We start from the raw sequence: 23,140 nt of genomic DNA on the forward strand, positions 1-23,140 counted from the left end.
CCTTATTTTGTTTAATAATCCCTCCTAAGAGCGAAGACTAAACCATTTCAAAAACATCTGAAGCTTATTTCCCACTGACATTATTTACTATTTCTGCTTTGAAGTGAATAAAAAAAATAAATAAATAATAAAAAAAGAAAAATGCCACTTTCTAATAATGTATGTCATGAATCAAATGCACTAAAAAAGACAAGTATGCACAGCTACAAACAAAACACATTTTTTCCCTATTTAGATATAGTAAAATTGTGAAGGGTATTGTGTACTATTTAGTGCAGTTTGATGGAAATCTGTATTGAGAGAAATATGTAGACATCCAGACCTTATCTGGGCGTCTCTGGCTTCAATATGTCCTGAGCCAGAGACCCAGATCAAGCCTTCAGCCAAGTAAAGTCAGATTTACTTAGGTTGCTTTACTCAGAAAGCACTGAAACCATGATTAGCACAACAGCATTTTCTGAAGAGGGAGAAAAACAAAGACAGCCTGCATATTTCTTTCAGCACAGGTTTCCTTTAAAAAAAAAAAAAAAAAAAGCCAAGACCTGAATTAAAATGGGTTTAGGCATCTGAGGAATGACAGGTGTTCTATGCAGCCAGCCTGTCAAATTCAATGACAGTCTGAGACACACATCAGCTGAATGGATCGTCCTGCACACGCCAGTGTTCCCATCCGTACAGGGACAGACACAGAGCCCTGGATGTAGATAATCTTAGGCAGTCATTGATTTTTAGAAGCTGGCAGCATGGAACACCTGTTATTAAGGGGAGGATAAACATGACCATTAGCATGGAAGTATGGGTTTAAGCGATCACGTGAATAAACCCTACAGTGGTTAGCTTTTACTTTACAGCCGTACCAGGAAGTGGAGATCTGTCAGAGCGGCTAACCATCGAGGAGTGGGTGAGAGAAGCGATCTGACACCTGCATACCTCGGGTCCGCCGTGAACGCAACCCTTCACTGGGGTATCCAATAGTTTGCTGTGCTTTGGAATTCATTTTGCTCTGGAAATTTTACTCTTATTTTGAATTTGGAAAGTGTGAGTTTAAACATTGAAGAGTGTGTGTGTTGTTCAATAAACTGGTTATATGATTTACACTATTGGAGCACTATTTTCATTTACATGTGGAACAATTCCTGCACACAATATGGATGTTTGGTTTGCCGTTGTGACCCTTCCTGTTGGGGTATAAAAGCACTTAAGCCTTACACGAGAGCGTAGGCAATTGGAGTCGGTGAGTGAATTTCTTTAGGGAGTGGGCTCACTCAGCACTCGGGTGTGGTGAAAGCTGCCAAGAAGACATCACTATTTTAAAGACTTATTTAGGACCCTTTCATGTATTTAGTCGCAATGTAATTATTTGTTTTGCACTTTGTGTATATTTTTCACTCGTCACTTGGTGTTTATAGTGTGTATTTGAATTTTCATTTATTTACAGTATCACTCTAAGGGTGAAAAACTATTTTTTTTAGGATAGCGCCACTGTTTTTTTCATTATTGTTTACTTCTAGGTTAATTGCACGTAACAGAAAAAAACACCATATATTACATTGTATATCCCTGTATGTTGTGGTCGTTCACGTGCTTTCTAATAGTTTTTTGAAAATATCGATGCTCCCTGCTGAAACCACCGCATGTGGAAGAAAATTCCACATCCTAACCGCTCTTATAGTAAAAGGACCCTCTACGTAGTTTAAGGTTAAACTGCTTTTCTTCTAATTTTAATGAATGGCCGCGTGTCTTATTAAATTCCCTTTCGCAGAAACGTTTTATCCCTATTGTGGGGTCACCAGTACGGTATTTGTACATTGAAATCATATCCCCTCTCAAGCGTCTCTTCTCCAGAGAGAACAAGTTCAGTGCTCGTAACCTTTCTTCATAACTAAGGTCCACCAGACCCTTTATTAGTAGGCTGCTGGGCCTTTCTTCTGTGTATTACGCAAAGAAAACTTGGATGTTGAGACAACAAAGGGAAGCTATACTACACACTAAAATGTTTTGTTTTGGGCTTTAATGTAGTAATATTTTGATAACATTTTTTGCACCCTTAATTATTTCACCCTGATTTCAAAGAAGCTTTTAAAATGTCAGAGTGGCCTTCAGCAGCTGCTAGTGCTTTGTGAAAGCAAGCATCATGAAATGGTTTTACCATCTTCTCCTAAAAAATACATCTGCTTCTGATTTTTTGTCTAGCATGTTTGTGTATAGGAAATGATCCAAATGAATAATGGCAAATGTAAAGTATCTATAGCTTTGGATCGAGCAAAAAGGAGTTAAAACCTCTGCAGTTTTTAATGTTCTCTGTAACCCAGTGAAATATTTCCGAATAAGGATGAGCATGTGGCGTCTTCACAAACAGCACGTACAGAGCCCCGCCAGGAAGTCGGCACTGCGGAGCGCTAATCACAAGCAGTGAGACATTTCCCGATTTCTGCAGCAGCGCATCGGGACATTGTCTCACTGCTTCTGATCAGAACTCTACCGTGCCGACTTCCTGGAGGGCTCTGCACGTGCTGTTTGCGAACACGCCTGAGCTCATCCTAATTTCCTCAGTTGGTGACAATGAGACACCCAGGGCTTTTTTTCAGCTGGAACTTGGTGGAACTCTGTTCCACCACCTCTGGCTTAGACTGTCTGCTCTCTGCTCACCCCCATCACTTGTAAACACAGAAGTCTGGCTTCTGTGTTTACAAGTGACAGCCTGACTCCCAAAGGCTCCCACAGATCTGATCTCCTGAGCAGCTCCCACTGAGGGCAGGATGGGGAAAAGGGAGATGCGGGTGTTTGGGGTACAGCGGATGCCAACACCCCCACTGGATGAACTCCCTGCAAGTAAGACGGGGTGAACTACAGTGTGTGTGAAGGATCTAGAACCGGCTGGGTGCTTCAGCTTAACACAGCAGCAAAAGTTGAACATGTGGAAGATGGTGGAGCTTTTAAGGAGGGGGGGAGAATAAGAGGGTGGTGGGGGGATTGCATGCAGAGGTCAGACCTGAATAGGGGTGACAATGAGATGTGGACGGGGATGCAGAGATAAGCAGCTGTAGAAGAAGGCGTCTCTGCACTCTGTGTAGCTCACCCCTGAACTTTGCACTATGTAGGTAGTGTACAACCGAACTCTGCGCGTAGTGCAACCCTGAACTCTGCGTGTACCCCCCCCCCTCCAAAACTCTGCCCTCTTTACATATTGCACTCCTGGTATTTAATGCTCTTCAAGACCCGCCCATTGTGAAATTTGACCACACCCACTATTTGATGGAGGTTGTGTGTGTGTGGGGGAGAAGGGGATTTTGAGGGTCGTGGTTGAGTTCCTGCACCTTTTTTCGAGAAAAAAAGGCCTGGAGACACCAGTAAAGAAAGTGGAGCGAATAAAAACAAAGCAGCAAGACATTTTTTTCTTCTTAGTAGAGTAAGGCTGGGTACACAGGAGTCAGATAATATTCAGCTAGTGTGTGCAGATCTTTCCAACAGAAGCTGGTTGAAGGGACATGCTAGAAAACTAGTATCCTATCAATGGCTGTGAGCACTGATCGATGTGTTGTTCTGGTCGGAGGGGGGCAGTGGTGTCAGAACGCAAAGGCACAGTGGGGCAGATTGCCGCACTAACGCCTCTAGTTTTTGTCATTCAGCACACTGGGTTAAACGGAAAAAAAAAATCTTTACGTGTGTGCCTGGGTTAAGGGTAAACTAGAACCACTGTTAACATAGGAAGAGTAAAAAGTGATCTCCACAATAATTCCTTGGACAGAAATGAAGTCTGGCCGAGTTTATTACCCTTCTCTATTCTAATTGGAAAAATTTGTTTTGTCTATCTTTTCACTTTAATTCTTATGATGGATATGTCCAAATTCATTAAAAATGATCCTTCAGGCAAGATCAGCTAGACCATATTACATTGATAGGCATCAAAGGACACCAAACACATCTTAGATGTACCTGCTAACCTTCTCCACAGTGTGCCTGGCACCCTACTGTAAGACAAATCTTCAATCCATGAAATCATTCAAGGAAATAACAGTAAATACTGAAAGCTGACTTGCTTCAGAACTTCTGACATTACGGTAGAGATAGTCGCAGCACATGTGAACAAATGTTATTTACAAGAATAATTTGTAATAGAAAAAGGTCAGCACGGGATATGAGATTTATGGGCTTGGATTAGGCCACTTACAAATTCAAAGCAATAAATAACCATATTGTGCTACTTCAGAGCAAAGACACATTTTCTCTAAATGACCATGTCTGTATGATTCTGCAAGGATCAGGAGTGATATATTCAGATGTTAAGTTGTCAGCTCAAAAACAAAGAACCTTTAGTTTAATATAATGAGCAGAAACAGTACTGCTTTGAGCTGAAGATAAAAATAACATACTTCGAATTTGCAGTTTGCCACAGTAAGCATATTTCACAAGAAAGACTCCCACTGATAGCTGTACTGTTTCGCATTAGCAAGTACTGTCATACCTGAGGTTCCACTGGCCTATGCATGGCAGGCTGAGCAGGCTCAGAATTCCCATTGGAAAAAGACTCCGATCTTGAAGGCACTGATGGCTCCAACGCTCTTCCTGTTTGCTTTGACTGTGCTTCAGGAGAGCCTTTGGTAGCTTTCCTAAGGCGCTCTTCAGCCTATATCACAACAAAATACATAAATGTTGCATTCTTACACATTCAGAACTTTAGCATTTATAAGTTGGGTTTATGAATCAGGTATTGATAAGGGCCCCCTGATGTCTATGTATGAGCCATATTAAAAAGTGTTATGTCTTGCCCAAAATAAATAAATAAATAAACCAGTCTACGTTTCCGCATTACATGCACTTGTCTCATGTTTTGTACCTTTCTGTCATAAATCCAGAATGCCTATAAATTCCTGTAGTGAGACAAGGCTGCATCTGCTGCCCAGAAAGACAAGCAGTGTCATCCGCCCCTACTGCACTACAGAACACATCCCCTTGTGCTATGGAGATGCAGAGTGGCATGTCAAGGCAGCAGAGGTAATGCTGTCCACTTACTACAGAAAATTAGGAGCTTGCTGGATTAATAGCAGTATCAACAGGTATCTATCTGTATTTGCAATGTTTTTAAAGAACTCCTCCAAGAATTGAAGCACTTTTAAATTGTGCTGGCTCAGAAGAGGTTAAAGCCAACCTTTCCTTTCTTGCAACCACGGGGAGCCATCCCTGATGGGAGAACACACAATGATTACTGCCAGCAGCTGCTATAGTCACTGGCAATTGCATGAAAAATCCAGCATGCTGGCTGTACCCAAATGGACCGACTTGGGTACAATCAGCCTGCCCATACATAGATCAAATATCGGCCTGTCCCTGCTGAACTGGCCAGGATTTGAACTGTCTATAGCCGGCTAAAGTCCAACGAGATGTACTTGCTGTGTTCTGACAGGAAAGATATGCTCTGCTACTCAGCAGCGGCACTGCCTGCTCCGCCCCTTCACTGTCCATTTACAGAATACTTTGTATTCTATGAATGGGTTCACATAACACAAAGTCTTCAATGACTGGGCAAAAAGAGGATGAGAAGGCAGAGTGGCTGTTGCTGACTCTGCAGCTGTATGTCTGCAGACCTGAGGGTCCAGGGTCACAGAGCCAAAGTATGACAATAGCTGTAATCCCAGCCTTTAGCAAAAATGTAAACAGAGATGAAGGCCATAAGATGCACTTTCTTGGACTTACAGTATGCCCTGTAAGCCAGCACATTTTTAAAATCACTGCAATTCCAGGTGTTCTTCCTTAACCCCTTGCCGACCGGCTCACGCCGATATACGTCGGCAGAAGGGCACGTACGGGCATATTAACGTACCTGTACGTTGCCCTTTAAGATGCGGCATTATGGGTGCGCGCCCGCCGCGAGCTCCATCAGTGTGATCGTGGGGCCCGTGGACTCGATGTTCGCGAGCATACCCGCAATCGTCTCACGGAGAGGAAGAACGGGAAAATGCTGATGTAAACAAGCATTTCCCCATTCTTCCTAGTGACAGGATACTGATCACCGCTCCCTGTGATCAGGAGCGGTGATCGGTGTTGTGTCACACATAGCCCATCTCCCCCCCCCCACCCCCCATTAGAATCACTCCCTAGGACACACTTAACCCCTGCAGCGCCACCTACTGGTTAACCCCTTCACTGCCAGTCATATTTGCATAGTAATCAGTGCATTTTTAATCGCATTGATCGCTGTATAAATGTGAATGGTCCCAAAATAGCGCCAAAAGTGTCTGATCTGTCCGCCATACTGTCACAGTCACGATAAAAAAAAAAAAACGCAGATCGCCATTACTAGTAAAAAAAAAAAAAAAATTATTAATAAAAAATGCCATAAAACTATTCCCTATTTTGTAGACGCTATAACTTTTCCGCAAACCAAACGCTTATAGCATTTTTTTTACCAAAAATATGTAGAAGAATATGTATCGGCCTAAACTGAGGGGGAAAAAAAAAATGTATATATTTTTTGGGGATATAGCAAAAAGTAAAAAATATTGCGTTTTTTTCAAAATGGTCACTTTTTTTTGTTTATAGCACAAAAAATAAAAACCGCAGAGGTGATCAAATACCATCAAAAGAAAGCTCTATTTGTGGGGAAAAAAAGGACGTCAATTTTGTTTGGAAGCAACGTCGCACGACCGCGCAATTGTCAGTTAAAACGATGCAGTGTCGAATCGCAAAAGAAGCTATGGTCTTTGGATAATCAAATGGTGGGGCTTAAATGGTTAAAGAAACAGAAAACATGGGGAAATGTGCAAGTACTGCAGAGATATTCTAAATACAAATACATACTGTACAATTTAAAGTATACACCAATCTATTGCAGCTTACTAGTGCTCAGTCTGAAAAATAAAAAGCAATGCAGCTGCAATATCCAAGAACAAGAAAATAACCACTGATTTTGCCAGAAATGCAATGTTCTTGTAAGATACAAGAACATACTTCCTGTGAGAAAAACAAAGCAAAAACAGTGATTTCACCTGGTAATCCAATTAGTCGCTAGGTAAAAATTATGGAAAAAATGAATGTAGGCATCACATCTAAGGACTAGTAAACTGCAATATATCAAATTTTTGGGTTTCAATGCACTTTAATACTTCTGGACTTAGACTAGTGAAGTACAAGACCCCTTTCACACTGGGGTGTTTTTCAGGCATTTTTGGGCTAAAAATAGCACCTGTAAAGCGCCTGAAAAACACCTCCCCTGCAGCCCCAGTGTGAGAGCCCGAGTGCTTTCACACTAGGGGGGTGTGCTTCCAGGACGTTCAAAAAAGTCCTGCAAGCAGCATCTTTCAGGCGGTGCGGGAGAAGTGTATATACCGCTCCTCCACTGCCCCTGCCCATTGAAATCAATGGGCACCGCTGCCGAAAGCGCCTGCAAAGTGCATCGGGAGCGGCGCTTTTAATCTTTTAAAAGCACCCCCACTAGCAGCTGAAAAGAGCCGCTAAAATTTGTGCAGCTTTACCAATAACGCGCACCCCCCACCTAAGTATGGAAAGTAGCTTACGAGAGCATACACAAGATGAATAATCCTGCTCTATTCATGGCATAAATTTACCGGATACATTTTCCAAACCTGAATTTTCCTTCAGTTCTTCTGCATAATAAATGTATAAATTGAATATGTTTCTTAGGCAGTACAACATCAAACCATTTAAAGGATCACCTCTCGCACACGTTCGGTCTGCTCGTAGTGGGCTTTAGTCTCTGGGCCATGGTAACTTTGCTTGCTCCTATCTTGCTGTGGCATAGAGGGCTGCTGAGGCTGGGCTTGCTGTGGCTGTGGTTGTTGTAAAGACATGAGATATTTCTGTTCTTGTTGCAGCTGACGCTGAAGCCGTTCTGCGTGCCTGTGCTCCTCCATCTCCCGCCACCTGTATTCCTGAAAATGTACATCTGTGTGAATAGACCCAATTATGCACAGCCACAAAGATAATGTCCATGTTAAAGCATGGTTAAAAAAAAAAAAAAAAATCCATTGGTTTTCCATAATTTCAAAATTTGGGTCACTGATCCCGACAAAGCAGGCAAATAAACCATATCTACTGATATGCATACCTGTTCCAAATCAGTAACTCAAAACTTCATAGCATTTGTTCTAGCATGACAGCAAAGCACTTTGCATTTTCAAAAAAGTAGAGGTCAGTAACGGCAGCCTACATATTGACTCTTATTACAGGATTCCTTTAGATCCCATTCACACTTGGGCAACTACAAAGTCGCACGATTTCCAGTGCAACTTTGATCCAGAGTGTGTGAAGTACTGCAGGCACCTATTCAAAGTCGCTGCGACTTTGATGTCCATGAGTCACATGACAAGTTGCACAAGTGTGAATGGAGCCTTAAGAATAGCCAGTTGTTAAAGGAGAAAAAGCCAGTAATTCATGCATATCCATATTCGGTCAACCAAAAAACAAAGAAAAAAAAAAAAAAAACACAAGGGTATGGAAATCATAACATACAGGAAGTAAAAAAATAAATAAACTTACTGTCATGTCAGATCAGTAAAAGGTGAATGAATCGCTGTGCTGTACTATATGTATCTGCTTTACTGAATAGACTCATTAGCATTGAATGCAGTTACACCTTCTGAAAATGTGACATGTATTTTCAATGTCACTGTTACTTAGGGGCTGACAGCTTACAGTTAGTACTTCGGCTCACCGAGCACGTTACAATCCGATTGTACACTCTCATTTACATCTACCAACAAATATGGACCTGCCAGATTGGATACAAATTGATTGGATAGCTTTGGTAATGCAGATACAAGATAGCTTTAGTTGATCTAAAGTTGATCAGATTGTTATGTGTATGGTAACTCATAGACCAGGGTGTGGCTGTTTTGTTTGGTACTGGCTTATCAAACTGATGTAATGTGATAATTGTTTTTGAGCTTCGGGTATGATGTAGAAGGGCTAGAAACGGTCAGGTTTTTATGGTCTCCAAAGAGGACAAATTTTATCAGCGACTCTGATGGGGACAATAGCATGACTGCCATAAACATGTAACTAGTTGCAACAGTTCACAAGTGTTTAGGGCCCAGGCTGGCCTATCTTATTCTTTATGTCACTAACTTCCATGCTGTGGAGTTTTAAAGTGTCACTAAACCCACATCATAAAAAAAAACATCAAATAAATGGTGCATTACATGTTGTTCATACTCAGTCACTATGAGATTTGTTTTCTGTATTCTGCAAAAATCCTGGTTGATCCTGCTGTTCTCTATCTCAACCTTCTGTTCATGTCCCCAATTCAGCTAGGGATTTTACAGATGTGTTGGCAGCTCTGCACATGCTCAGTTTTCAGTGAGTTTCTATGCTGAGCATTTCCTCCCCCAACACATCTGAGTAGCCCATGTGACTATAGAGTGTATACACAGTGGTAAATGACAGCCCACTCCCGCTGCCCCCATGCCCAGTAACCAGCTAAACACAATGGGGCGGGATATTAGATGTAGATTATTGGAAGCTTCACCTCCCTTTTATTCTAAAGACACAGGCTGAGGGGCATGACAGTCTGACTGGTGGAAATCTGACCACACCACTTTATTTCCACAAAATAAGAAAGATTTGATTTCAAATATATATTTATATGACAATTTAAACCAGTTTGATATTCTGTAGTTATTTTTACTCTGAATTCCAAAGGCTGTTTTTTTTTTTTGAACATGTGACCATTAGAAGAGGACTAGAAGCTTCTCCTGCTTATGTCTCCCTGCAGACAGGCTGGGAAAGATCTAGGTCATGTGACAGCTGTATATTGATTAGGAAAAAGGTATTTAGATGTTTTTTATTTTTAAAAATAATGACAGTGCCATAATCCACATACAGAAATAGAAGGGATAATGCAAAATAAACTGTTTCGTATCACCAAGTGCTTAACATTTATAAATCTGTGAGGAGTTAGCAAGTGTCAAAAAAATTTTTTTTTTTTTTAGGTTTTAAAAATAGAATGCATTTGTATCTAAATTGTTAAAATATAACTAAAAAGCAAACATTTTGTTTAGTTTTTGATTGAGTGGAGAGGGATTAGAACACCTGTCAGTTGTTATTGCGGTCTGTGCTCCTGTTAAGGAGATTCACTCTCTCTAATTGTTCTGTTTACCATTATCATTGAACGGGAAGGTAAAGGAAGTCCCACATTTTGGGTTGTCCCCAGAAAAGTAATTGATGGTAAATCTTCTAATGGGGACAGTTCTTGTGACCTGGGGGTCCACAAGGAATTCCCTTCATTTGCAGATTTCCTCTCACTTCCCGTTTGGTTATGGGACAGGAAGGGAAATCTCTGCAATGGGACAGAGATGGCGAAGAAAATCTGTCAGGGGTTATAATCTTCCCTTACTAGATCTAAAATGGAAAAAAAAAAAAAAAGTGTTTTGCCTATTGTTCTACTTTAACCGCTTCTGGACCGCCCACCGTACATATACAGCGGCAAGGTGGCCCGGCTGCGCAAAATCATGTACCTGCATGCAATTTTGGACGCGCGCCAGCAGAGCGATGCTGCCACTGCGATTGGACACAGTTGGAGCCAGTCAGTAGGTCCGGTGGCCCCGATGGCCATCGCGATCTGCCGATCGTTCACAGGAGACATGGAGCAGCGGTAAACAAGGCACACCGCCGAAATGTCAGTGAGGAAAAGAGAGATCTTCTGTTTAAGCTGAAACACGATCTCCGTTTTCCTCCAGTGTAACACACTCCCCCCCACCCAGTTAGAAAGCAACTCCCTAGGACGAGCTTAACCCCTTGATCCCCCCCTAGTGTTAACCCCTTCCTTACCGGTGGCATTTATACAGGGATCAGTGTTTTTTTTTTCAGCACTGATCACTGTATTGGTGTCACTGGTCCCCAAAAAGTGTCACTTAAGGTCAGATTTGTTCGCCACAATGTCGCAGTCTAGCTAAAAAAAAAAAATCACCGATCGCCGCCATTAATAGTAAAAATTTTATAAATCTAACACATAGTTTATAGATGCGATAACTTTTGTGCAAACCAATCAGTAACGCTTTTTGGGATTCTTTTTTCACCTTAATATGCAGCAGAATTTATATTAGCCTAAACTGATGAACAAATTAGATTTTTTTTTTTTATTGTGAATATTTTATAGCAGAAAGTAAGAAATTTTTTTTTTTTTTTTAATTCAAAATTGCTGCTCTTTTTTGTTTATAGTGCAAAAAATAACCACAGAGGTGATCAAATACCATCAAAAGAAAGCTCTATTTGTGGGGAAAAAAAAAAGGACAAATTTTATTTGGGTACAGCGTTGTAATTGTCAGTTAAAGCAACGCAGTGCCGAATCGCAAAAAATTACCTGGTCAGGATGCGGATGAAACTTTCCAGGGCTGAAGTGGTTAAGGCTCGGTTCAAACTGCTGTGACTTGGGATTCAACATGGGAGACTCCAAGTCGCATGACACGTGAAATCTGATGTTAGTCAATGAGAGCTGTCTTAATTAGCACTACTGAAGGCGCTCCAACTTTAGAAAAGGTTCCTGTTCTACTTCAAGGAGACTTCTATCAGACTTGTGCCCATAGACTTTAATGGAAGTCACCTCCAAGTCGGAACCTCATCTATACTGATGTGATTTGGATCAGACATTACAGGAAGATTTCACAGGCATTCCCTGCGGTGTAGCCCCTGCCTTACTTCAAAGTCGCATAAAAGTAGTACTTAAAGTGGACTTTCCGTTAATTAAATATTCTGCCCTTGTTGTTTTAACTTTGAGCCCACTTCCTGTTTCTTGTCTAATAAAAAGCCTAGGCTTATGACATCTTGCACAGCTCTCTCTCTTACTCTCGTAAGAGTTCCCCAGGAAGGGAGGGGTGAGGAGTCATAAGAGGGCCAATGAGAGCTGCCGGGAAGCTTCAAAATGGCAAAGATGTTTTTTTTACAAATTATGTAAGCAGACTGCATTGCCTCTTTAAGTTGTGGCAAATTGCCTGGCAAAGTCGCACCGTAGGTCGCAGTAGCATGAAATGAGACTAAAGGAAATGGACGTAGTTTCTCCAACAGGAAGATATACAAATTGTTTGCTCTGATGATCGCTGTGAAATAATATTTCCTTACCGGAACCTTCCTTGTTGTTGCAATCACTTACATAGAAGAGGCAAATCCAGATGAAATGTCCACAAAAATGGAGCAAAAACAAGGTCACAAATAAATGACCCGATATTTGCAAGTAATTTTATCTCATAGCTCCCTTCTGTCCCTGATTTCGAGGGACTGTCCCTCAGTGCCTCAGTCCATCTTATTTGTCCCTCATTTTGGTCTGATCTATATAGATGTATATAAAACGCATATTTTATCTATCAAAAAGCGCTAAACCTTTTCATCTGATTTCTAAATTGCTGCATTTGTAGATTCCAAAAGCCAATATAAAGGAATAGTAGTAGTAAAAAAAAAAAAAAAGGACTTGTGGGTTTAACCGATCTTGTTTTTTTGTACAATTCTCCTTTAAGGGGGACGTGGCAAGGGGGCTGCCCTATGCCTGCATACTTTTGCTGATAGGAGTCCCTCATTCCCATCTCAAAAAGTTGGGAGGTATGCAATCTGAACATGACTTGAGATACTTAGACAATGTAGAGAAGCACCAACAAATATATGCAGCCAACAGAATCTGATGTCATGTAATTCACTTTAAGCAGACAAATAAATTCACAATGCTACTTGTGTTTCTTTAACACCACTAATATTGTCACAGCGACTAATCAGGTTTGGTGCCTTCGTTAGCAGGTGTGTCTAAAGGTTGAGAAGCATCTTTGTTTATATTTTCACCAAACTTGACACCAGCTTCAAGATGGAATTTCATGATGTTCTAAGTACAGCTCCCTCAAACAATGCATCCGCAGCTAGATGTAGCTGTGCCTGTCAATCTAATTCCCTGACAAAACACCCCCTCCCCAAAGCAGCTAATTGTTTGCACAGCTTGTGCAGCTGTGCTTGAACAAAGCTGACCTTCCAACTTATTAGCTACAGCACCAGATCACTGCACTCTTACCAGTAACATGGCCTGCTCCTGAAGCAGCTGCTGTTGAAGGATTTCTAAGTGCCTTTGCTCTTCTTCCAGCTGTCGTCTGATGTACTCCTGTCAAACAAACATTTCAGAGACTTTAGGGTTTGTGAACTTGAGCATTTTATGGCAATCCTTACGCTTGTAAAGCTGGCTACACACACAGGGAATGTTGGGAACTGTGCAAAAGGCAATAAAGTAATCACTCTTTATCACCAATACTGTTTTAAGCCAAGCTGAGATCTGGCAAATTCTGAACTATCAGACCCTTGCACCATCCACACAGGCACAGGGATTAGAAGCAAACTGCAGGCAGGTAGTGTCAAGGTTCGATTCGAACCGGCAACCCTAGTGCTGTTAGATGGCAGTGCAAACTACATGTTACACCCATATTTAGGGTGTAACATGCTCCTATTCACCCACTTTCATTCACCAATGCTCCCCACTCTTGTGCAGGGATCTACCCACACAGCCGCGTCAATTATTCACAGTTTCCAGTAAATGAACAAACAAAAAAGTGGGTCACCACAGCAAACAGCTTGTAGTTCTCATTGAACTGCGAGGGAGCTGGTGAGCGCCGTCATATTCCATTGACCTTCTTTCTTTTAAGTAACTGCCTGCTCATATTGGCAACTTTACCAGCTGAGAATTACAATAACTAACAAACTTCCAATAATGCTTGAAACACCAGTAGCCATTGACATCCGTCATTAGATTGATGCCATCATATTCTGATGTGATAAGGAACATGGTCTATAGGTAGCCAGATAGATTCTGCAGATATGTCTGTGGTAAAGCAAATCTCCACTCTGGAATGTGTGTATTAACAGCATATCCCTACCAACAATAAGAGGAGCTATGAGCACAGTAGCAATACCTAAAGCATGTACATTTCTACTTGGAGTGCATGGTGACTATACATTGCTTGATGGGGGGTACTCTACATGAAATGCACAATTTTACATCTGATCTCCAGCTATATCCTATGGCCAGTACCTCCTGTCCCAAACTCTGAATCCTACAAATCAGGAAAACCAAACATTTCACTGATCACCACAGAGCCATGTATTTTACCAAGGCTGACCTTTACTAACAAATTGTACGTTTGGTCCTTAAAAAGGCTTCATGTGCATATATGGAAAAACAAAGTAAAATCAGTGTGAAAATAATGTATTTCTGTAACTTAGTTCTTGCCAATATCCATTAGGATAATCAAATGCGACTTGTTCCGTTGTTGAAATCAAGCCATAAGAATATTTCATAAGTGGCCACTAAGTGGCACTAGTTTCCTAGAATCAAATATGGCAATTCATTTCATCTCTACAGAGGACAACTGTGCCATTTATAGTAACGCATGCTAATAGACAGCAATGTTTATTTCTGTACATTTGTACAAATAAATGTAAACTAAAACAAGTTAGAATTCCAGCAGTTTACAGAATACTAAGAATATATAATCTGCATTTAAAGCAATTTTAATTTATAAGCTCCTTGAGGACAATGTAAGTGCACAATATACGTAACGCGATGGGTAAATTTATGGAACTTTGCAAGTACCTGTAATAAATAAGAACAAAATTCAGCAACTCATCGAGGAACAGAATTCTAACTAGACAGTGTTAGCAGACCAAAAGAAAGAATACCATATTCCATTAGGTCACACATTGCCATTTGTGTGCTTCCATGTGTTATGGTAATGTGTTGTGGAGCTATTCATTCTGAATGCCATTATAATGCAACTGCACTGCAACACACAAATGGGAATAGTGTAAGGTGTTAAAAAAAAAAAAAAAAAAAAATGGTTTTAAGTTTACTGTGGTGCACTAGTAGCCCATTCAAAAAGTCTCGACAGAAAGCACTGCAAAGGTAGAAAAATGACTCTAAATGTAAACGTTAGAACCCTTAATATGAAAGTGTTCCTAAACCCAGGACCCTGCATTTACTATATCTAGTCTCCCAAAGTACACAGAACATGGAAATGCAATTATTTTAGTAAATATAAACTGCTAAATACCTTTTCTTATCAGCAGTTAAGAGCGGTCTTGTGACTTATCAGTGTCTGGTTAAAGCTTGGAGGAGTTTTCATTCTACTCTGGCTGTCCTACGAGCCTGTATGACCCCTGCCCCTCTGTCTGGACAGTGCTGACTGGCCCTGTGCTGATCTCATGCACTCTCCCAAGAACAAAAACTCCCTAGCAACACACACCAAACTGAGCATGTGCAGCTTGTCCCCTTGCCTCTGTTCTAGCAGCAGATAGATTGGGGACAGTGGACGGGCGGATCAGAGAAGACAGGATCAAATAGCCTTTTTACACAAGGATTAATCATTTAGGTTCCACAGTGAGTATAACAAGCACGCTTTACTGCATAAACAGACTGATTTTACTGTTGTGGGTTTAGTATCACTAAGGCTAGGTTCACACTGCTGCAGTGCGAATTTACCGCGATTTTACCGCGATTTTACCGCGATTTTACCGCGAATTTCAGGAGTTGGATATAGCTGCGATTGATAGTCTAGCCAATGGAATCATAATGTAAAAAAAAAAGGGTCTTAACTTCCTGTGTACTTCCTGGTTTTTGTGGAGAGTAGTGTGGTGGAATTCGCACATATGTGAACCATCAATGCGATTCAAGAACGATTTACATTGATGTCTATGGAGACTAAATTCGCAACGCAACGCAGTAAACTCGCACAGGACCTTTTTTTCACGCAGGTTATATTCGCAACGCGTCGATGTGAACGGCACTAATGTTAATCTATGTAATTTAAATGACTTGCGAATTTGAGCGATCGCAACGGCTCAAATTCGCAATAGAATTCGCAGCAGTGTGAACCCAGCCTTAAAGTAAAACTTGGGAACTTCCACTTTAAATGGGGTTTTAAATCAGTTAGCTTGTTTAGCAAAGACCTTCTTTTTTTCCCTAACAAGTGAAACCATCGAAAAAAAAACAAAACAAGGTCATTCCTACCTGCTCTGTGCAATGGTTGTGCACAGAGCAGCTCAGATCCTCTACTTTTTGGGTCCCCCCGCCTGCGGTCCTGGTTTCTCCTCCCTGCCATGTGCCTCTAATAGCAAGCTGCGCTCCTATGAATGGATATTGTCCATTCACACATGGCCCAGCCCCATCCCCTGCTCTCTCCTCAGTGGCTCACTGGCTGTGATTGACAGCAGCAGGAGAGAGTGAGTGCTGAGAGAGTCGTTGCTTTCATGCATATCGCTTGATCAAAAAGGGGCTCAGGTAAGTATAAGGGGGGGTTGGGGGGGGGGGTGCACCCAGAATGTTTTTTTTACCTTAATGCGTTCCCCCTGTGAAAAGCTACTGCCCTTAGAACCACTTTAAGTTAAAAACCTTGTTATTGCACTCGAGGGGCAATTGGTTAAAACTGAAAAAATAGTTCTCCATGAAAATGAAGCACTTACCCATAAAGACAAATTGGATTTTTCCTTTTGCTACTACTAAATAAAATATGAAAACTAACTAACTATAGCCACACTCTCCAATTTCATAGAAATATTTTATGTTGTAGTTTTTATAAAGATGCCACATTAATATTTTAAATTCTTACACAACTTAAAGGTTGCATGAAAAAAGAATGCGTTTTATATAAATGTCAGATGTAATTAGCTATACAACCTACATTCGAAAAATGCTACCAACATTGACTGGTTGCTTTACACTGGAAGGGGAAGGGAGGAATATAACAAGGGCCACTCCAAACAAACCCTACCTCCCCATACATAAATATATGGACTGTTGCGGTACTCAATGGATACAAAAATTATAAATAAGATATCAATTAATTGGATTACAAACAGTAAAAATTTATATACAACAATTTACAGCAAGACAATTTGTGAATTGTTGCAACATAAACATACGTTTATGTTTTTGTGAACTGTTGCAACATAAACATACGTTTATGTTGCAACAATTCACAAATTATCTTGCTGTAAATTGTTGTATATACATTTTTACTGTTTGTAATCCAATAAATTGATATCTTATTTATAATTTTTGTATCCATTGAGTACCGCAACAGTCCATATATTTATGTATGGGGAGGTAGGGTTTGTTTGGAGTGGCCCTTGTTATATTCCTCCCTTCCCCTTCCAGCTTCATTATTCTAGGATGATGGTACTCGTTAATCTGTTAACTGTTAGTTAAACTTTTGTGGCAATACCTCTCTGGTTGCTTTACACAACAAATGTTCTTTTCTTTTCCTTTTTTAAAACAAACTTAGTATTCCTAAAGAACTGCATTTTGGACTACTATACACCAAAGGTTTATGTGAATTTAAAAACCCCTTAAGTGATTTATAGCAAGGTCTAAATGACTTAATTCAGTATATATGCCTCAAAAACATAGTACATACATAGTACATAGTAGGTGAGGTTGAAAAAAGACAAGTCCATCAAGTCCAACCTATGTGTGTGATTATATGTCAGTATTACATTGTATATCTCTGTATGTTGCGGTCGTTCAGGTGCTTATCTAATAGTTTCTTGAAACTATCGATGCCCCCTGCTGAGACCACAAATTGTGGAAGGGAATTCCACATCCTTGCCACTCCTACAGTAAAGAACCCTCTATGCAGTTTAAGGTTAAACCTCTTTTCTTCTAATTTTAATGAGTAGCCACGTGTCTTGTTAAACTCCCTTCTGCGAAAAAGTTTTATCCCTATTGTGGGGTCACCAGTATGGTATTTGTAAATTTAAATCATGTCTCGTCTCAAGCATCTCTTCTCCAGAGAGAACAAGTTCAGTGCTCGCAACCTTTCTTCATAACTAAGACCCTCCAGACCCTTTATTAGCTTTGTTGCCATTCTTTGTACTCGCTCCATTTCCAGTACATCCTTCCTGAGGACTGGTGCCCAGAACTGGACAGCATACTCTAGGTGCGGCCAGACCAGAGTCTTGTAAAGTGGGAGAATTATCGTTTTACCTCTGGAATTAATCCCCTTTTTAATGCATGCCAATATTCTGTTTGCTTTGTTAGCAGCAGCTTGGCATTGCATGCCATTGCTGAGCCTATCATCTACTAGGACCCCAAGATCCTTTTCCATCCTAGATTCCCCCAGAGGTTCTCCCCTCAGTGAGTAAATTGCATATTTTTGCCACCCAAATGCATTATTTTACATTTTTCTACACTGAACCTCATTTGCCATGTAGTTGCCCACCCCATTATTTGTTCAGATCTTTTTGCAAGGTTTCCACATCCTGCGGAGAAGTTATTGCCCTGCTTAGCTTAGTATCGTCCGCAAATACAGAGATTGAACTGTTTATCCCATCCTCCAGGTCGTTTATGAACAAATTAAATAGGATTGGTCCCAGCACAGAACCCTGGGGGACCCCACTACCCACCCCTGACCATTCTGAGTACTCCCCATTTATCTCCACCCTCTGAGCTTGCCCTTGTAGCCAGGTTTTCAATCCATGTACTCACCCTATGGTCCATGCCAACGGACCTTATTTTGTACAGTAAACGTTTATGGGGAACTGTGTCAAATTCTTTTGCAAAATCCAGATACACCACGTCTACGGGCCTTTCTTTATCTAGATGGCAACTCGCCTCCTCATAGAAGGTTAAATCGGCAGGCATTATTTCCAAATAAGCACCCTCAAGTTGATATACAAGGTTTACATGGCCTAATTCCAGGGAGCTCCTGACACTTGATCTCTCCAACAAAATTCCTAGAGTAGCCGTCTACAACGCAGACTGTCATTTTGCCACTTCTTGAATGAGGCAACCCAGGTGGTAAAAGGATTTTCATGCCAAAATGATGTGTGAACAGGCTAGAACAATCCCATAGGCGTAAAGATGAAAGACACATAAGAGGAAATATGACTTAATCTTAAATACAGCATTGTGATAGCAGAAAAGATCATATATCATTGCCAAGTCTGCCGAGAACTTTTTTTAAAGATAGGAATGCCAAGCCACAAAAGCAGTACTTATATTTGCCTTGACACTGTAAAGCGGGGGGTCAGCAACCTGTAGATTGAGATTTACCAGTAGATTGCAGACAGGTGACTGGTAGATGCTGACCCGCCATCCCAGAACATCAGAGTGCAATGCAGAGGGACTACTTGTAAAGTTGGAGCTGTAGAAGGGAACAAGAGCCAGAAAATCCGATGCCTCCTCTGTCGCGTTAGCTCCTGTCCCATGTGGAGTGGTGCCAACTGCAGTCCACCTCTTATCCCTGCTACCAGTAGATTGCAGACAGGTGACTGGTAGATGCTGAACCGCCATCCCAAAACACCAGAGTGCAATGCAGAGGGACTACTTGTAAAGTTGGAGCTGCAGAAGGGAACAAGAGCCTCAAAAGCCGATGCCTCCTCTGTAGGGTTGGCTCCTTTCTCTCTCCAGAGTGGTGCCAGCAGCAGGAAAGAAGAGATCTTCACGTCAGTGTGAAGCAATACACTGAGCATAATAGTATAGGGCTGCTTTCACACCGATGTGCTGTGGTTTACCCACACCACAGGTGCAGTGCAGTGCAGTTTACCTGGAGCTTTCCCGCGAGTCTGCTGCGCTTAGCCATAGACTTCTATTATATCCTGTGGGTTTGGTGCACTTTCTTAAAGCACACTGAAACTGCTGAATGCAGGAGTTATAGTATGCTTTCAGAAAGTGCATCACAAATGTAGGATATAACAGAAGCCTATGGCAAAGCACAGCTAACCCAGGAAAGTCGCAAATGCATGCACCCGCGGTGCAGGTAAATCGTTGCACATCAGTGTGAAAGTAGCCTTACAGGGGGCTCAGAACAGTAAGGGTTCATTTACATTTCCATTTTGGGGGGTAGTAAAACCCCATGGTTAAGACATGCTTTTACCACCCCCACACCAATCATACCCCCTGTGCCTGCAGTAGTCAGGGGTGTACACATTTCGCAGCTAAAGCAGGAGTTTTGTGCCCTGTCATTGTTGGTAGGTTCACTCTATTCAGGTGAATGAGGCCACTCTGCAAGTACCCTGCAACCTTTATACAGTATAGTAAATAAGGCAGCATTGTGTTTTCTCACCACCTGCTTTAATCCCTTAGACCCCACAAAAACATGCAGTTGTGGTGCGCTTGCAGAGTGGCCCCTTTTACTTAAATAGGCCGCAATCGGCAGGTGGTAGCACCCACCAAAAGCAACAGGGAGTTTCATTTCAGCTGTGGCATGTGTACACCTTTGGCTGCTGTCTTAGCAGCTAAAGGGGGTAGGGATTGGGGTGGTAAACTCAGACACGGTGTTTTACCAGCCCCCAACTTCACGTGTGAATGAGCCCCAAGGGTACCGCTGCGGAATGCAACTCAGGGCTCATTCACAAGTGCAGCAAGCACTGCTGCTCCTCTGAAAAGCAATCCGAGTGTGTTTAACAGGTGGTGAGGAGGCGATATGTTGCCTCCCCACCACCTGATTTAAATCCATGATTGCTGTGCAATGCACACAATTGTGACATGTTAATACGGCAATTAGAGGTTTAAATCAGGTGTGAGGAGGCGACACTGCCTTGTGAGATTTGACATCTTCCATGTTTTTCAGGTAGAGCTCCACCTCTTTAAGGTTGCCTACCGCTGCTATAAAGTATCGTATATTACTAACACCAAACAAAAGTGAACCTATGAAGAAATATATACGTTAGTTGCTGGTGCTGCAGAGGCACACAAGTTCTCTGGCCCGATCAAGCATGCATGACAGAATTTTAGACTACTTTTACTGCCTGCACGCTTATTCCAGGTCAGGGACTCCCTCAAAAAGTAGAGCAAGAAAGCCCAGAATTCTGTTCCTTAAAAACAAGGCTGAACTCTCAGGTGTCATATTTGCAAGCAAGATATCTAAGAGTTCATGCACACAGGACGTTTTTACAGCTGCTGTTAGGGGCGTAAAAACGTCTGACAACGATGTTAAGCCGCATCAAGCGTTTTTTTTTTTTACATGTCAAAATCAATGGTTCCCTTTGAGAGCCCATTGATTGGAATAGACGTCGCACCTGAAGTTGGATCGTGATGATCCGACTTGCGCACCGTGGATCTTGAGGAGGAACCCCACGCCAAAATGAGAAGAAAAAAAAAAAAAAAAAAAACACGGCGTGGAGGTCCCCCCAAAATCCATACCAGATCTTTATCTGAGCTTGCAGCCCGGCAGGTCAGGAAAGGGGGAGGGAGCAGCCCCCCCCGGACCATACCAGGCCACATGCCCTCAACATGGGGGGGTGGGTGCTTTGGGGCATCCCAAAGCACCTTGTCCACATGTTGATGGGGACAATGGCCTCTTAACAAAACTCTGGCAGGTGGTTGTCGGGGTCTGCGGGTTCATCAGAATCTGGAAGCCGCCTTTAACAAGGTGGCCCACAGATCCCGGCCTCCACCCTACGTGAATGAGTATGGGGTACATTGTACCCCTACCCATTCACCCAAAAAAATAAAAACGTGTCAAAAATAAAAAAACAGTACACGGGTTTTTGATAAAGCAGCTCCGGCGTCTCTTCTCCTTCCGGCGATGTCTTCATGCTCAGATTCTCCTCCGCCAGTTCTACCCTCTCCACTGTCTTCTCCCTTTGCCGGGTCTCCTCTGTCTTCTCCCTCTGTTCTTCCTCCGACGTTCAATGCTCTCTCCCAGTGTAATTCTGGGTCCACCGTGTGCCATTACTTAAAAGACAAGGGGCTGGGCCACCCAGCGACATCTTCCGGAGGCTCCACCCCTTGTGACATCACCGTCCAATCATGCCTCGGACGGTGACATCACAAGTGCGGAACCTCCAGATGACGTCGCTGGGTGCCCCCGCCCCATGGCTATATAAATAATGGCACACGGCAGACCCAGCATTACACGGGGAGAGAGAGTTGAGAGAACTTTGGAGGAAGAACAGAGGGAGAAGACAGCAGAGAGAGGAGAACCGGTGGTGGGAGAAAACAGCGGAGAGGAGAACCAGCAGCAGGGGACGACATCAGTGGAGGGAGAACCACCGGAGGATGAAGACATCGCCGGAGGGAGAAGAAATCGGAAGGAGAAGAGACGCCAAATTTATTTTTTACCCTTTTTTTGGGGTGAATGGGTAGGGGTACAATGTACCCCATACTCATTCACATAGGGTGGGGGGCTTCCAGATTCCGACAAGCCCCCCGCAGACACTGACAACCACCGGCCAGGGTTGTTGGGAAGAGGCCCTTGTCCACATCAAAATGGTGCTTTGGGGTGGGGGGCCCATGTTGAGGGCATTTGGCCTGGTATGGTCCAGGAGGGGGTGGGCGAGCGGGCCGGATAAGGGTCTGGTATGGATTTTGGGGGGACCCCAACGTCTTTTTTTGGCATGGGGGTTCCACTTAAAATCTAAAACCAGACAGAAGGGTCTTGTTTGGATCTTGGGGGGGCCCCACGCTTTTTTTTTTCCCATTTTGGTGTGGGGTTCCTTTTCAAGATCAGCAGTGCACAAGTCGCGCTGCACGTTAGATCATCATGATCCGACTTCTGGTGCGACTTCTATTCAAATCAATAGGCTCTCATATCATTGATTTTGAATAGAGGCAGAGAAACGCCGCTAAAAGCTAGCGAGGCTAAACGTGCATTAATGCCAATACAACATGCTACTAAAAGCAAGTTTTTACAGCTGGCACTGGTAGTGGCATCGCAGCTCATTTTTTCTAACTCCCTGTGTACTTGAGCCCTAAGAACAATTTATAGCTTTACTATAAATGATATAATACACTGCAAAGTGACCACACTAAACATGATGTTGTGAAAACAAAGTAAGAACTGGCTTATGTCATCATGCATTTCTGTGCATGCACGGAATGGCATCACCAAAAGAATGACTATTGTGTGCAAGGGTTTTCTGGACATCACATTACCAGAATCTGAATTCAACACATATAGAGACACATTCTACTGCTAAACAATGTGCCATTGCTGTAATCTCAGCCTCCAGTCATCTTCATTTGGTTTGAATTCAGTGCCTGTAGGCTACATATGCACCACCTACCCACGTGGCAAAAACTATATAAAAGATTCCTAGTTGGCCTTGGGAACACATTCCCTACAACTCTCGGCGTGTAATCAGGACACTGCAATTTTCAAAACTGCTATCAGAGTGTATAGGTACACTTCTAGGCTACACAGACCACACTTTTTTTTTAATA

General features: G+C 42.2%; 1 protein-coding gene across 1 annotated transcript in view; it reads right to left on the bottom strand.

Moving 5' to 3' along the window:
- MAP4K4 (mitogen-activated protein kinase kinase kinase kinase 4) overlaps window positions 1–23,140 on the bottom strand; it is a 131,921-nt gene that overhangs the window by 55,770 nt on the left and 53,011 nt on the right. Inside the window, exons 12-14 of the mRNA XM_073614774.1 lie at window positions 13,004–13,090; window positions 7,674–7,889; window positions 4,466–4,627 (exon numbers count right to left, since the gene is read on the bottom strand). Of these exons, the coding sequence (XP_073470875.1) occupies window positions 4,466–4,627; window positions 7,674–7,889; window positions 13,004–13,090 (465 nt within the window). The remainder of the gene's footprint in view (window positions 1–4,465; window positions 4,628–7,673; window positions 7,890–13,003; window positions 13,091–23,140) is intronic.

This window comes from Aquarana catesbeiana, linkage group LG02, assembly GCF_042186555.1.
Source record: "Aquarana catesbeiana isolate 2022-GZ linkage group LG02, ASM4218655v1, whole genome shotgun sequence".
Classification (NCBI taxonomy): domain Eukaryota; kingdom Metazoa; phylum Chordata; class Amphibia; order Anura; family Ranidae; genus Aquarana; species Aquarana catesbeiana.